General features: G+C 36.2%; 1 protein-coding gene across 2 annotated transcripts in view; it reads left to right on the forward strand.

Annotated features, from left to right (window-relative positions):
* Nucleotides 1-15,118, forward strand: part of VPS50 (VPS50 subunit of EARP/GARPII complex) — a 131,928-nt gene that overhangs the window by 13,378 nt on the left and 103,432 nt on the right. The window contains exons 3-8 of one of the 2 annotated variants that reach the window (XM_019959684.2): nt 8,660-8,782; nt 10,087-10,158; nt 12,346-12,399; nt 13,263-13,333; nt 14,314-14,431; nt 14,516-14,551. In XM_019959684.2, coding sequence (XP_019815243.1) covers nt 8,660-8,782; nt 10,087-10,158; nt 12,346-12,399; nt 13,263-13,333; nt 14,314-14,431; nt 14,516-14,551 — 474 coding nt within the window. The remainder of the gene's footprint in view (nt 1-8,659; nt 8,783-10,086; nt 10,159-12,345; nt 12,400-13,262; nt 13,334-14,313; nt 14,432-14,515; nt 14,552-15,118) is intronic. The other variant, XM_019959685.2, reaches the window with a different exon arrangement.

Raw genomic sequence — 15,118 nt, forward strand, 5'->3', positions numbered from 1 at the left:
AGGACTGTTTGAAAGGACTTGCTGAATCATGGTTTAAAAATACCTGAACTTTATAAATCTACATCTAGGCTTTAGGTAAACTTCCCATCGGTTTGGTTCAGTCGCTCAGTCGTGTCCGACTCTTTGCGACCCCATGAATCTCAGCACGCCAGGCCTCCCTGTCCATCACCAACTCCCAGAGTTCACTCAGACTCATGTCCATCGAGTCAGTGATGCCATCCAGCCATCTCATCCTCTCTCATCCCCTTCTCCTCCTGCCCCCAATCCCTCCGAGCATCAGAGTCTTTTCCAATAAGTCAACTCTTCGCATGAGGCGGCCAAAGTGCTGGAGTTTCAGCTTCAGCATCATTCCCTCCAAAGAAATCCCAGGGCTGATTTCCTTCAGAATGGACTGGTTGGAATAGTTACATGTCATAAACCTGAAAAAGAGAGCTAATACTAATATTATTTATGAATTTTTACTGAAATACTGCCTCCTTAACAATAAGGATTTTGGGGGGATGGGGTTAGTTTCATTTTTTTTCAGGCCTTGATCTTACTGACTCATTAATACAAATAGGATTCTGCTGCATCTACTCTTGCATAGTTGGTTTAGCTATGCCTTTGATTTTTTTCATTAAAGGAAAATATAGGGTGTGGAGCCAAAAGCTGTTTCTGTCAAAACCTGAAAATATATTTGTCTAAATATAAGAAAATATTTTTTGTATGCCTAATTTAGTCCACAAATATTTATTGAGTACCTACCTACTCTGTGGCATTTCTACTATATAACATTCTGGGATTTCGGGTAGAGTGTATGCTAGCTTTTAGACTACCTCTGTGAAGTAAGAGAAATGGATTGACTGACTTCGTAGTATCCATGAAAAGACTCCTAAAATGACCCTAATTACAGAGCTTTATTTTCAGAACTTTACCAAGACATGAGGAAAGTGCTGGAATAAGAGCCGGGAGAGCTGGTTCAAGTATTGACTTAAACGTTTAGCTTATTATTAAAGGGAAGTCATTTTAATAGCTTTATACCTCAGCTTCCTCATCTGTGAAAATGTGATTAAACTAGAGCCCTTTTAGCACTGATGTTTTTTAGTATCTCTATTGTAATATTTGTAGGAGAGATATGACATAAAAATACAATCAAAAGAATAAACTGAGCAGTTTTTTTTTTTTAAAGAAGATGAGTATATTACTGTCTGATATAGACAGAATTAGTTTTAACACTTTTGACTAGGAGACTTTTTGAGCTTTAGTGATTGGGATAAAAACTTTGAATTTACGATTATGTTTCATTTAAGACAGGTATCTTCTGCAGGTGGTTCCGAGAGGGATTGTGACTGTGGATCTGCAAAATTATTTAGAATTTTTCTTAGGCACTCATGGATAAAAATGTTTATCTGTGTTCTTTTTAATCATTAATGAAATTCTGCTTCTCTTGGCTTTAGATGCTTTGGGATTCTTAACCACTCTTTCTAGCAGATCATAAAAGATCTGGCAATGATTTATTGTGCTTTTGGCAATGATTCATTGACCCAGGCAGTTACTAAGTTATGAAGATGCAAAGAGGTACAAGACTCTGTTCCTACCTCAACCTGAGTAAAAGAGACAAGCAAAAATAGACAACGTGGGAGGATGCAGTAGAGGTCTCTAGTAAGGATGCATAGTGGTAGCACAGCTAGGAAATGATGGGGGTAGGCAGATGTGGGTGCTGGGTCTTCTAGAGTTGGCGATGAATTTGTTTTTGAAGGATAACTAGTGTACAGATAGAGTTTTGAGTGGCAGTCCTGTGCCAGGATACTGATTAAAAAGATGATATGAGGTTTAGGAAATGAAGAAAAGTTAAAATTTGAGAGACATTTAAGAAACAGGATTTAGGACTGAGGATTTTATTGGCTGTCGAAGGTGAAGGAATTGGAAGGTCATTAGACACTGGGATTGAAGGTGCTATGATATCTTTTCTCAGAATAGGTAGAAATCTCAATTTAAAAGAAATTCTTGTAAAGAGAGGGTCTGATCAGGTGTTTGAAAACTAAAACCGAAAGCCCTAACCTAAGGCTTAGACACTGGACTTGTCTCTGTGCTTCAGTTTATGTGTTTTGTAGTCAGCTTTAGCTTGACAGGCATGTGGCAAATAGCTTGATAGTTTTCACTGAAGTTGAGACATTTTTAAAGATAGCTTTTAAAAATAGATGTATATTTGATGCCTCCCTCCAAAGCAGTTAGCTTTAATGGTTTCTTTATCATAGGAATAAACTTGGGGTAAAATAGCATAGCTATTGAATAAGAGAAATAAGTAAAAATATTTGGCAGCGTATCAAATATGAAAGTTTGGCTTGATCGTTTTGTGATTTTTATTACATGTTAATGATTCAGTGTATTTCTATGAATAAAATCAGTTTTTATTCAATATATCTTTCTTTAAAGACAAATATGTATACATTTGGGTTGTTACTTTGAGGAAAGAATTAAAATGCTACTTTAATAATAACCTTTTTATAAAAATTTATAAATCATGTTGCTAAAACCTTTCAAATTGTAGTGCTAATAATATTCCACTAGATGGCACTGACAGCCTGAAGAAAACAGAGTTGGCTTGAAAAGCTATGTTTTATTTAAAACACACAGAAGATGATAAACCAGCTGCTTTGATAGATTATTGTTGTTCTAATAATAATTTTAAGAAAATACGCCATTTTCCCAACGTAATCAGACATCTGTCAATTCATTATAAACTTACATTGGTAGATGTATAGTTTTAGGGTATTTGTGATCTTGAATCCTATTTCATTTGGAAACAGAAAATTTCAGTGATTTATGATTTTTATAATACTGACTGCATATTGAAAACTCTGTTTTTGTTCTTCCTTTAAACTCTGTATAGTTTTTGATAATCCTGTTTTGTTCTCAATTAGAACTCTAATGTGATGTTAACTTTAGTAAGACTGTGATTTCTGTTTTTAGTATTTATTATAACAGAATAGCTTTTTGTTGTTGTTGTTGACTCATGAAAAATGCAAGCAGACAAATAAACCTTTTGTCCTGGCAAACCTAAATTCATGCTGTGTAAGAGCAAACTTTCTTTACTCCCTCGCTTGTGCCCAATACAATGCATTCTATATTTATTCTGGTATAGAATGTGAACTGTGGTCTGGTAAACTATGTACAGAAATGGAAGTTGGTTTGCATTGCTTTTTTTATTCTACTTTACATTTTTCTGCAGGATTTTGAAAGCTGACCTGTGAAATGAAGATTTTTGCATTCACCTTTTTATTTGAATAAAAACCTACTACCGAAGATGATAAGTTTCCAGGCTGTTCTGTGGGTTTAAAAATTAAATTACTTTTCAAAGAGAATATTGAACCGAATAATGTTAAGAACTGTTAAGCTGTCATAACTAACTTTTTACACTTACAAAAGTGAATAGGATTGAAAGCCTGAGCCTGGGTTGATATTTTTAATTACTGTGGTATTTTGGATAATCTGAAAGTAGTGATTCAATATAAAATTTGTAGTTTTTCTTTTCCCTCCTGGACTTGAATACATCCTCCCCTTAAGAGGTGAACCCTTAAGCAGGAGATAGTTTTGTAAAGTTATAGCCTGGTTTCTTTGGAAACCATAGATATACTGGAAATGTTCTATAACACCTTTACACTTGAGGGCTCCAATTGTTTTATAGACTTGAATCCCCAGTTCTCATATGACCTTTTGTTGTAATGTTGAGAGGAAACATGGCTTGGCCAAAATCAAAGATGTTGACTTAAATTTCTATTCTGATTTTCTTTCTTTTTCAAAAAGTCACATTTGCAATATGCATTTTTATATGTATTAATATGTTCATGTAGCTTTATCCCAGAGATGATCAGAATAGAAGAACAGGCTAGGTAGTATATATTATATACAACCTTATGGTGTACTGTGACTGCTGGAAGAGACAGCCTCTAAAACTCTGAATGACTTCTGCATTATCTACCACTTTCCCAAAATATTCCTGCTTGGTGTATTATGTTAAGAAAATGTTGAATGTTTATGCTTGTTTTTGGATGTAGCATCTGGCACCGTGGTAATGTGTTAAGATATTTTTAGTAAAGGAAGAATATGGTCCTAGTTTATATGAAAGTGTGTTGAATTTTAACAGCATCACGGTTGTTCCGTTTTCTTGGCTCTTGGTGTCCACGTCGTCTCTCCCCCATGACATTTTCCTGCCCTGCGGAAAGTCATCCACTGTTACTTAACCTGTTGTATGCTTTCCCACTCCGCTGCTTTTACTTCTGCTTCGCTTTATTTTTTCACCCTTATTCCCCCAATCTCTAATATTTTAAATTTTACCGTTTCTCATGTTCTGTAAATGCCACCACTTCCATCAGATGGTAGCTTACAATCCCTTAATGCCCTTCATTTTGTTTGTATTTCCTTTTTGTTCTGCCTTGCATTGTCATTTGTTCATCTATTACTTCAGCAGCTATTTGAGCAAAGAGCCGTATTTTACTCATCTTTGTTTCTTTATGACCTAGCATAGAGGATTTTTACATAGTAGGACTTTAATTTAAAAAGTTCTAAAATGGGGATGTGTGACTTGACTGGGAAATAAGAGATAATGGAGCTTTGCTAGTCGGCAGGTTATTTCCTGATGATAATGTGGGAGAGAGGTTTGATTTGTTCTTTTTTGACATTTGTATTTTTGTTTCTATGTCCTTTACAATTAAGCTCATTAATTGTAGTTTTTCTCCGGCTTTAATTCTGGGGTGACATTTGTGTACTTATTTGAGGTGTAGTTGATTACCCACCCTTAGTAGGCAAGTTGTGACATGTTTGATGGATGGTTTGTAGTTGCTGATGAATTATTTTTGAATTTTCAAAGTTTGCAGAGCATTCCTACCACTATTATTAATATTAATAATAATATTATATGTGTCATAAACTTTACTATAAAAATTCTTTAAAAAACTGTACTCTTAATAGCAGTCCATAAGACTAAAATATTTTATTACCAAACATAGTTAAGGCATCTAATCTTCTTGTAACTTTTAAGAACATTGCATAGTTTAATATTGGCTTGAGGAGTTTCATTTAGTATTCTACTCCCCTGATTATACCTTTAAATTTGTTTTGTAGGGAATCTTTTGTTTGTTTATGTAAAGTTTTGCCGCATACATATATATGCAGCAAAACTGGTTTGGCTTGCAAAACTGGTTCTGTTTTAGGTGAAGAATTAATACTTTTGTACATTTCCAATCCTAGGGAACCAGTTTACATAATGGTAAAATTATGGAGTGATTGTTTTAAGAATATACTGTCTAGCTGTTTTTTTTATTTTTCTACTTTATATGCATAAAATATTCCTACAATCATTTTACATTTATTGTTACTTCTATTTAGAAGAAAGAAGCCTTTCCTTAGGAGTGTGTGGATAATTTTGACGATCAAAACAAGAAGATACAGTCTCTTCCTTTCCCTTTGTTCTTATATTCCTTTTTTTTTTAAATACAATTCACTGTGTAAATTAGTTTTAGTTTGATCCATGATTTTTATCTACAGTGTGCCTTGGCACTTGGGAGCAAATGATGGAGAATAAAGAAAAGCCTCCGTCCTCAAGAAGTGTGTAATCTGATGGAGCCGCGGGCACTGACAGCAATGAGACGTTTAGAGAGAGATTGGGTAGTGGCTGAGTCTTACAGACAGCAGTGCAGCGGGATTAAAAGGAACACGGTGATCATGCTTCCAGGCAGAACGGAGCGTGTTCTGACTGAGTTCAGACGTGTGTGTTCAAACAGGAGCCCCTGAAAGGAGAGGGTGTTTTATAGGGACATGGCGTCAGGCGTTTGTTTTGGTTGAATTCTGCTTTGTGTGCTGTGTTTCTTTTTCTATCTTTCTTGATTTTTCTCTCTCCCTCACTTCCAGGTTACTTAGTCCAGTGTTTTAAGTGTTGCATTTCACTTCTTTGAAATTCTTTTTAGTCTGTCTGCTCTCAGTGATATAATTGCTTAGTGTTCTACGAAGGAATGGCATTTGACCTTTTATATACATATATAGACTGTGCATTTTGTTTTTACACATATATCACCTTTGTGAAATGAGCATTTGTGAGATATTTATAAATCATATTTTCCCTCTGACATTCTTAATAACTTTGGATATTTGTTTCACTGTCATTTGGAGTGTGTGTGTATGTCCTTTACAGGTGGAAAAAAAATAGGCATGAGGAGACTAAGTTGATATTAACTAAGGTTAATAGCCGAGTTGCAGCTAAAACCTGTGTCTTTCCCTTTGATTAGTCAGTAGGTAGTATATATAGGGAGAACCTCAGCATGGAGTTAATGCCATTTACACATTTGAGATGACAGTGCTCATTCACTGCAGTCTGTTTGAATTTCCAACTTGTTTCACATCTGATAGTTTTCATTCTTAGGCATTTTTGTAATCTTCAGTTTTTTTGGTGTGTGAATAGTCCCAAGTACATTTATTTGCCAGTGGTGCTGTGGAATTACTAGGGAGGCATACCCTCGCTCGGGCTTTATTCCTTCCCTCAGCTTGCGGTATCTGAAGCTGGTATTTCAAATGCCTGCGCACCTTTAGGGAGAGAAAGTGCCAGGAATTTCTGATCTCTTTTTCTATTTCATGTCTCACTGTCAATTCAGATTTCCACTGTATTCAGGGAGGTGGCCTGTGGCTACGCTAACTAGTTGGAACCCTTCCGCAAATATTGTGGGTTTAACACAAGTCTGTTGGAACGCTTCTGTGCCGTTGTCCAAGGTGCTGCACAACTGAGTGTGCTGTAGATAAACCCCCACCGGAATACAGCTCCCACTGTTACCATGATGGATTTCTTACTGCACTCATTGTATCTAATCGCAGCAAAATCAGTGATGGCGGTCTCTTTAACCTGTTTATGTTTTTGGTTAGTATATTTTTATAAGTTGAGTTTTGGTGCTGAAGAAGCATATTCTTTTTCATGCACTTTTAACTCGGCAGGTTTAGTTTTTATGATTTTACCTTCTGTTTTCAATTTATCAGAATTTTAAATGTAAACAGTTAACTATTAAATTTCAGGTTTATTGCTCTAATGCTTTCTTTTAGCTTGGATCTACTGAGAGGAAATAATTTTATAGTAATTGTATAAATTTAAGATATAAATTAAAATCCTAAAGATATATAAGCTAGGCTCTTCTTTTTTTTCTTTTCTACAAATGAAAACTATGCCCTGCAATAAAGTAATCTAGAGTGCCTCTACTTGGAAAGTTTGGTCCTCAAATTAACCATATAATTTTTGTATATTTAATTAGTGGTGATTCATTAAGAATTCTTGTTAAATATTATTTTGACTGTAAAATGATTTTAAATACTGATTTCTTTTTGTGTACTTAAATGTTTGAGATTAATTTGAATAAAGCCAAATAATTAAATTATATGTCTGTAATAATGTTTTGATTAATTACTGTGGCAGAAAGTGGGTATCTGTATTACTGAAATTTCCCAGTTAACTGAAGTTTTATCCGATTATGCAGTGAACCTACATAGGATAAGGATGCAAGGATAAGGACTTGTCTATTAAGCTCTTTTGGGTTGCATATCCACAGAAGCCCCATAATGTATCTTTAGAAAGCAAGCAGTTTGTCAGAGCTTTAGGTTCATAATCGGTTCATTAATTATAGTATCAGTACACTTTTGAAGGAAGCCTCATGGGAGTACAGAAGTAACCTTGTGAGCTTTTTTTTTTTTTTAGTATTTATTTGTTTTTGACTGTATTGGGTCTTAGTTGTGATACTCAGGATCTTTCATTGGACCTGCAGGCTCTCTAGTTACAGCTCCTGGGCTCAGTTGCCCCACCCTTGGTATATGGGATCTTAGTTCTCCAACCAGGGATTGAACCTGAATCTCCTGCCTTGAAAGGTGGATTGTTAACCTCTGGACCACTAGGGAAGTCCCTTGTGAACCTTTTGTGGAACAAGTTTTTCTTAGCCAAGCAGTGAGATTTTCAGCAGAAAATCTGTTCAGGGTTCCAATACTGATTGTGACCCGAAAGTCACTGAAATGTTGTCCACTGGTTATCTGTGGTGGGACAGATTCTAGAGCATTGTTAGACGAAGAGAGGGCTTCCCTGGAGGCTCAGACAGTAAAGAATTTGCCTGCAGTGCGAAAGACCTGAGTTCAGTCCCCAGGTTGGGAAGATCCCCTGGAGAGGGGAATGGCTATCCACTCCAGTATTCTTGCCTGGAGAATTCCATGGGCAGAGGAGCCAGGTGGGGCTCCATGGGGAACCCCATGGATCCCTACAGTCCATGGGGTCGCAAAGAGTTGGACACGACTGAGCGACTAACACACTTGAGATGAAGAAACTGTGTGTATATATGATAGGTATTAGGTAGTCACTTTTTTTTCTTTTTGTTTAACATCTGAATTTTCTCAACTACTAGTTGATACACCAGGAATTGAAAATAAAATCTGAATCTTAAAACTGGCTAGTATTTTCCTCCAATAGATGGGTGATTTTTAGTGTTTGACTTTTTCCTAACTTTTCACAAACTTTCTTCTTGTTTTCTGTCAGTTTGTCTCCTTGGTCAGTGTTTCCCAGGAGATTGGTCAGGCTTAAGACAGATGATTATTTCTGTGCAGATAGAATTATAGCAACTACAAGTGCTATAATTTTTTTTTGTTTTGTTTTCCCTTAAAGGAGGAATTCCGAGAACTTCGAGAACAGCCTAGTGACCCTCAAGCTGAACAAGAACTAATTAATAGTATTGAACAAGTGTATTTTTCTACAGATTCATTTGATATTGTTAAATATGAACTGGAGGTAAAAAAATTCATTAAAACCTATCTAAAGCCAGTTTTGTTCAGTGATTTAAATTTGTGAGTGAAATATGAATGGTTTTTAGGGTCATTGTATTTATTTTTGATACTAGGACCTATCTGTGATAACCACATTATGATTAAATGAACTTTCAGCATTGTTTAAAGATGAGATTATTTTTTTTAATGTAAGGTTAATTTTTGTATTTTTCATTTTTAACTCTCAGCACACAATTATGTTAGTGTACTGCCTCTATCTTATTTTACGTTGGCTAAATATGTTTAGGAAAGCTCTGAGACTTTTAATCATGAAAGTATATTTACATCATTATTTAGTTGTGAAAAATACCCCTGTGCCATAATGTTTATAACTTTGGCATTTTAAATTTATAAGAATTAAAAAAAGTCAGAATAGTAAAATTTGGGTTTTAGATGAAACCAAATGCTGTATGCATACATGCTTCATATGTAGTACCTAGAGTTAGTACCCAGCTTATTCGGAAATTTCGTCATCATTTGACTGAGACTGGAGGTCTAACCTGGTATTTTCCCATCTTCACCATGGCATGCATTTTTGTTAGTTCCCATATTGCCCTCTGGGTTTCCCTGGTGGCTCAGATGGTAAAGAATCTGCCTGGAATGCGGGAGACCTGGGTTTGATCACTGGGTCAGAAAGATCCCCTGGAGAAGGGAATGGCAACCCACTCCAGTATTCTGGCCTGGAGAATCCCATGGACAGAGGAGCCTGGCGGGCTGCAGTCCATGGAGTTGCAAAGAGTCAGACACAGCTGAGCGACTACACTTTGACTTTCATACTGTCCTCCGGAGTATGTATAATCTGTGTCTTCAAATAACCATCACTATCGCACTACACGTGTAGGCGTTAATTTCCATTCGTATTTCAGAGGGGAAGTAGGTTTTGAGTTCTGTCGTGGACGACTAGGGAGATACCAGTGGCTGGTAGACTGGGGAATTAGGGTTAGGAATTTCTCACATTCTCCTGTTACAGGTATTGGAAGCAGAGTTTCCCAGCTTAGGGGCCAGGAGTCCCCACAGGAGTGGGATTTCCAGGAGGTTGGAGGTGGCGGCAGTGGAGATAGCAGAGGGAGGGTGGAACTTGAACCCCAGAGGGTTAGTACCAGATATACAGGCTGGTGTCTGGGGTCTAGTGCGGAGGTTGGAAGGACAGGAGGTGTGAGGTGTGACACTTTTGTATGTGCAGATTGTAATCCCTTACTTAGGTGTGCAGGGAAGTGAAACTAAACAATTGATTTTTTTCACTCTTTGTTTATGGATTTTTCCTTTTAGAAGCTCCCTCCTGTTCTCAATTTGCAAGAATTAGAGGAGTACAGAGACAAATTGAAACAACAGCAAGCTGCAGTAAGTAAAAGACACATTTCTGACAAAACTGTAAAGGAAACACAACAGAGCAGTGTAATGTTTACAGGTTTTATGGTTTCACTAATACACTAACATTTTAAACAAATCTTATTATTTGACATGACTTTGACTCAAATGATACATTTCTATGTATTCAAATTTACTATTCAGTTCCCCTCATATTACTTTGATAGATTTGCTTCTAGAACTTGGTGTTCTTTCTCTGGAATCCTAAACATGATGAAAGAATTTTGAATTTATTTTTTTCAAATTACTAAGTACCTGCTTAGATTGCTCCTTGTCACATGGTGTGTGACTTTCCTATCCATAGTTTTTTTTTTTTCCTAACCCACAGTTTTATGATAGAATGTTCTTATATCAGAGTAGAGGCTCCCACTTCTAGTTGAAAGGTCCAAAGAGAATACAGGGTTAAGATTCAGAAAGTCTGAACTGCTGTCACTATTAATCGTGTGACATTGGGCAAGTCACTTTGCCTTGCTAAATCTCTTGTGTCATTTGTGAAGTAGTGGGCTGGGCCTGCATTTTACCTAATGATGTAAAATTCTGTGATTTTCTGTTTTTTTGTGTGTTAGGCTGAATTCCTTTTATAAAACTCAGTACTGTAGGAGATTAAATAATGGTAGTAAGTAGTCTTGTTAATTTTTTAATACTAAAAGCAGTAATAATACGTTCAGCCATTTTAATTTAACATACGATCTTTAATAATACATGAGACAAAGGAAGATATACTTCTGTATCTTTTGTGTTATACCCAGAGGCCTCAGTGGGTGCTGAGATCTCCTAGAGGCCGGTAGCAGTAGCGTGGGGAAGGGCCCTCAGCACTTGTATAGTAAAAGCATGTTGCGGTTTGGAGAATTTGAGTTCAGTGGATGGTGGCACCTTTTGCCTTTTGGTCTCAGCGTGTTTTAATATGTACTCCCCCCTCTTCTGTAACTCATGTGGTAGTAGTATTTTGGGAATGAATCCCACCACAAGGGCCATGTAGCATAGTGGCCTTTGGAATCTGATCAACCTGGCCTTGAACCGTGACCTTGCAACTTACTGCGGGTGAATTATTACTGTGTCTAAGATTACACCCCCTGGAAAATAAGGAAACATGTCACCCATTTCAGTAGATTGTCCTAATTACTAATTGAGGTAATGCAAGAAAAGCACTCAGCACACTGCCTGGTGCCGTGGAAGCTAAAATAGCCACATGGTCTATTTAAAACAAGAAAAATGGAAAAACCCGTAACAATAAACAAAAAGCAATGAACACACACAAATGAACGAATGACTCAGAAGACAGTTTGGTAAGATTCAGTGGGTTTCTGTCTGTGCACATCCCTACAAGTTCCTGTCTATACAGATCTACACAAATTCAGAGCAGATTAAGAAAACATGAAAGAATTAACGTAGTAGTCGAATGCGTGTGTAACGCATTCCCCAGCTGCAGCCCCAGCTGCGTTGGGGCAGGGGATACGATTGTATTTCTTGAGCAGATGGTCACTAAGTGCCTTCTGTGCCCCTCAGCATGGTCATGGTCATTGCTGGTCATGGTGCCCCTTCAGTGCAGGGCTACAGAGGTCCCTGAGATTGTGAAATAAGAAACTTGTGTTCCAGATCATTAGAGTTCTACATTGCATACACTAACATTATTCATGAAACTGACCAAGAAACCTTCGGTATCTTCATAGCGCTCCAAAAAAGCATATTTTCAGTTTTTCAGAAGTAGTGGACCAAATTGCTGTTTGTCTTCTTATGCAGTACAAAGAGTTTAAAGGGGACAAGGATATTTTCTGTTTCCCAGATGGTATTTCCGTAACTTGAGTAGATTAAATATTTTTTTATCTTAAGTCTGTCTTTTGAAAGCAACTCCAGTACCCTTAAAGATAGATAGACTTTTGCACATGTTAGTGAAATCAAATAATGATACTCATGTTATTAACAGTAATAATGACCATTTATTGAGTTTCTATTAAGGACCAGGTATTATGCTACGTGCTATACCTCTTTTACTAAATTCGTGAACAGAGACATGTGTGTGGCCATAGCATGCCAGAATCTGCTGTAGGAGTGATTGAGAAGCCCTGTTGAATGTTCTTGCTAAAACTTTAAATGTAAAATGTAATAGGAAGCATGAGGCTTTTTCTTTTATTTCCTTTATTTGATTGCATGTTCTTCTAGGTCTCAAAAAAAGTAGCAGATTTAATCCTTGAAAAACAGCCTGCTTATGTCAAGGTAGGATAATATTTGTTATTTGTAAAGTAAAATATTAAAAATGTGTGAGTGACTTATACTCGGAATTTGAAATATTTATTCTTTTGTCTGTAGTTTATAGCAACATATTAATTTTATTTGGGTTGTGTTTGTATATGGTTTTTTCTCTCATGTGGGGAATTTACCAAACTATGGGAAATGAAAGAGTTTTTATATCTGACTCTAATCTGTTTGGTTTTCCTAACTTAAGAACAGCCAATGAAAATTGCTTCTGTGTATTTTGCAACTCAGATCATCAACAGTGATTGCTCAGTCTGCCTTTAAAATATGATAAAATTGGAACTGTCTCTTTTAAAACAGAGACTTCAGAATGCACTGAAATATCTGTGTTCAAACAAAGCCATTCACTGTAAAAGCATCTTAGCAAACAAATCATGTTTGTCGTATTTGTCATTATCTTATGAAGTTCTCTTGGATAGAAACATTTAAACGAATATATTATTAGTATTTATTTACACCCATCTAAAAGAGGATGGTGATGGACAGGGAGGCCTGGCGTGCTGCGATTCATGGGGTCGCAAAGAGTCGGACACGACTGAGCGACTGAACTGAACTGAAAAGAGGATGGGTCTACATTTCCTTACAAGCAATACTGCCTAAATATTTTGTGACATGCCATGATGAAAATCAATTCAAAGTAGTTATCTAAAATGATTTTATGAGAAATATACCAACAGTGTACAAGTTCAGGTATCTTTGTTGTTACTTTGTTTATCAAGCAGGCTTCTCTTTGAAACCCACTAAAGTTTTTGTTAGAGAACCATATCAATAAGAAAGAAAGATAAAATGCCTCGCACAGTAACCTACACCTCGTCTTTCCATAGGAACTTGAAAGAGTTACCTCATTACAAACAGGTCTTCAGTTAGCTGCTGTAATCTGCACCAATGGGAGGAGGTATTGTGTTTGACGATGCTTTGTTCTTTAAGCTAAATAACATTTAAGAGAAACTGTCTTGGAAAATTGAGTTTTTAAATTACGATTGTGGTTTCTAGAATGCTATTCATTAACTGAACATACATCATGATTTATAAACTGCACTAAGAAGGTGTGTGGAAAATGTTTTAAAATCTAGTTAAGGATTAAAAATATTAGTTTTCTTAAGTTTTTTTTTTTTTTTTTAATGTGGGCCATTTTAAAAATCTTTATCAAATTTGTTATAATGTTGCTTCTGTTGTTTATGTTCTGGTTTTTTGGCCCTGAGGTATATGGGATTTTAGTTCCCTGACCAGGGATCAAACCTACACCCCCTGCTTTGGAAGGTGAAGTCTTTAACCACTGGATTGCCAGGAAAGTCCCCAAATATTAGTGTTTTTGTATTGCTTAAATCGGTGTTTCTCAAACTGTCTTTGGTGAAGGACCAGCCTTTTTTTTTTCCTTTAATTTCCAACATGTTACAGATTGTTGTTTTTATAAAATGCAATAAAAACAAATTGCTAGAATAAATTAAAAAAAAGACAAACACATATAAAATACAGTCTCATTTTTTCTATTATCAGATTCATTAAGCATAAAATTACCATGTCAACTTTTGCTCTGTGTGTTTAAAATTTTTTTGGTTAGAGTCATCAAGCATAAAATTGTTGCGTCAACTTTTGCTCTACATGTTTCTAAATGCTTGCTCTCAATTTCTGCACTTTTTTTGTGATGAACTAGTAACAGTTTAAAGTCTGGTAGAAGACCACCTACCACTCTGGTAATGCTGGTTTGTTTTGAGCCATTGAACAGATCGGTCAGTCTGTTCAATCGGTCAGAGGGCTCACAATCCCCAAATTTAAGAGCAGTCCAGGATACTGTCTCATTAACTGCCTAATTGTTCTGTGTGTATAGGGTTCTTATACTAGAAAAACTGAACTATTTATTGCTCATTTTTACAGACACTTGAATATTGCAAAGGAAGGTTTTACTCAAGCTAGTTTAGGCCTCCTTGCAAATCAGAGGAAACGTCAGTTGCTGATTGGACTTCTGAAATCTCTGAGAACGATAAAAACATTGGTATATACCAGTTCCTTTTTAAAAATTAAAATTTAATTTTATGGTTGAAACAGGTTTTACCTTTGCATTTCTGTTATTTTTCAGCAAAGAACAGATGTCCGCCTAAGTGAAATGCTGGAGGTAAGTTTGTACAAGGCTTGGAAGTTTGGTGCTCCTCATAATATTAGAGAATTATTGTGAAAAAAACCTCAGATGTGCATTTTTCTCCAATTGGTGTATGGTATAAAGAGCATTTTTAAACAGTAAAGGACCTTACTGTTTCTACTCTTGTGCATCTTTTACTATTGTCATGATAGACTTCATTCAGAAAAATTTATTGGGGGGAATGTTCAGTGTGTGGGAATGTTCAGTGTGTAGCAATGTAGGAATGTTAATTACAGTATGTTTCCGTTATATCTGGGCCCAAATAGCAATGAAATTACCTTTTTCATGTAACATGAAGTAGTAATTCGATGAAGATAGCATGTATTAGTTATTTTGGTGTCTCATATATATATATATACACACACACACATTTTTTTTTAATTACTAATTTTTAAAATTTTTGGCTGTGCTGGGTCTTTGTTGCTGCACGAGGGCTTTCCCTAGTAACGGCAGACGGGAGCTCCTCTTCGTTGTGGTGACTTCTGTTGTTGCAGGGCACGGTCTCTAGATGCATGGGCTTTGGTAGTTCTGGCATGCAAGCTC

The sequence above is a fragment of the Bos indicus genome, chromosome 4 (genome assembly GCF_029378745.1).
Source record: "Bos indicus isolate NIAB-ARS_2022 breed Sahiwal x Tharparkar chromosome 4, NIAB-ARS_B.indTharparkar_mat_pri_1.0, whole genome shotgun sequence".
In the NCBI taxonomy this organism is placed as follows: domain Eukaryota; kingdom Metazoa; phylum Chordata; class Mammalia; order Artiodactyla; family Bovidae; genus Bos; species Bos indicus.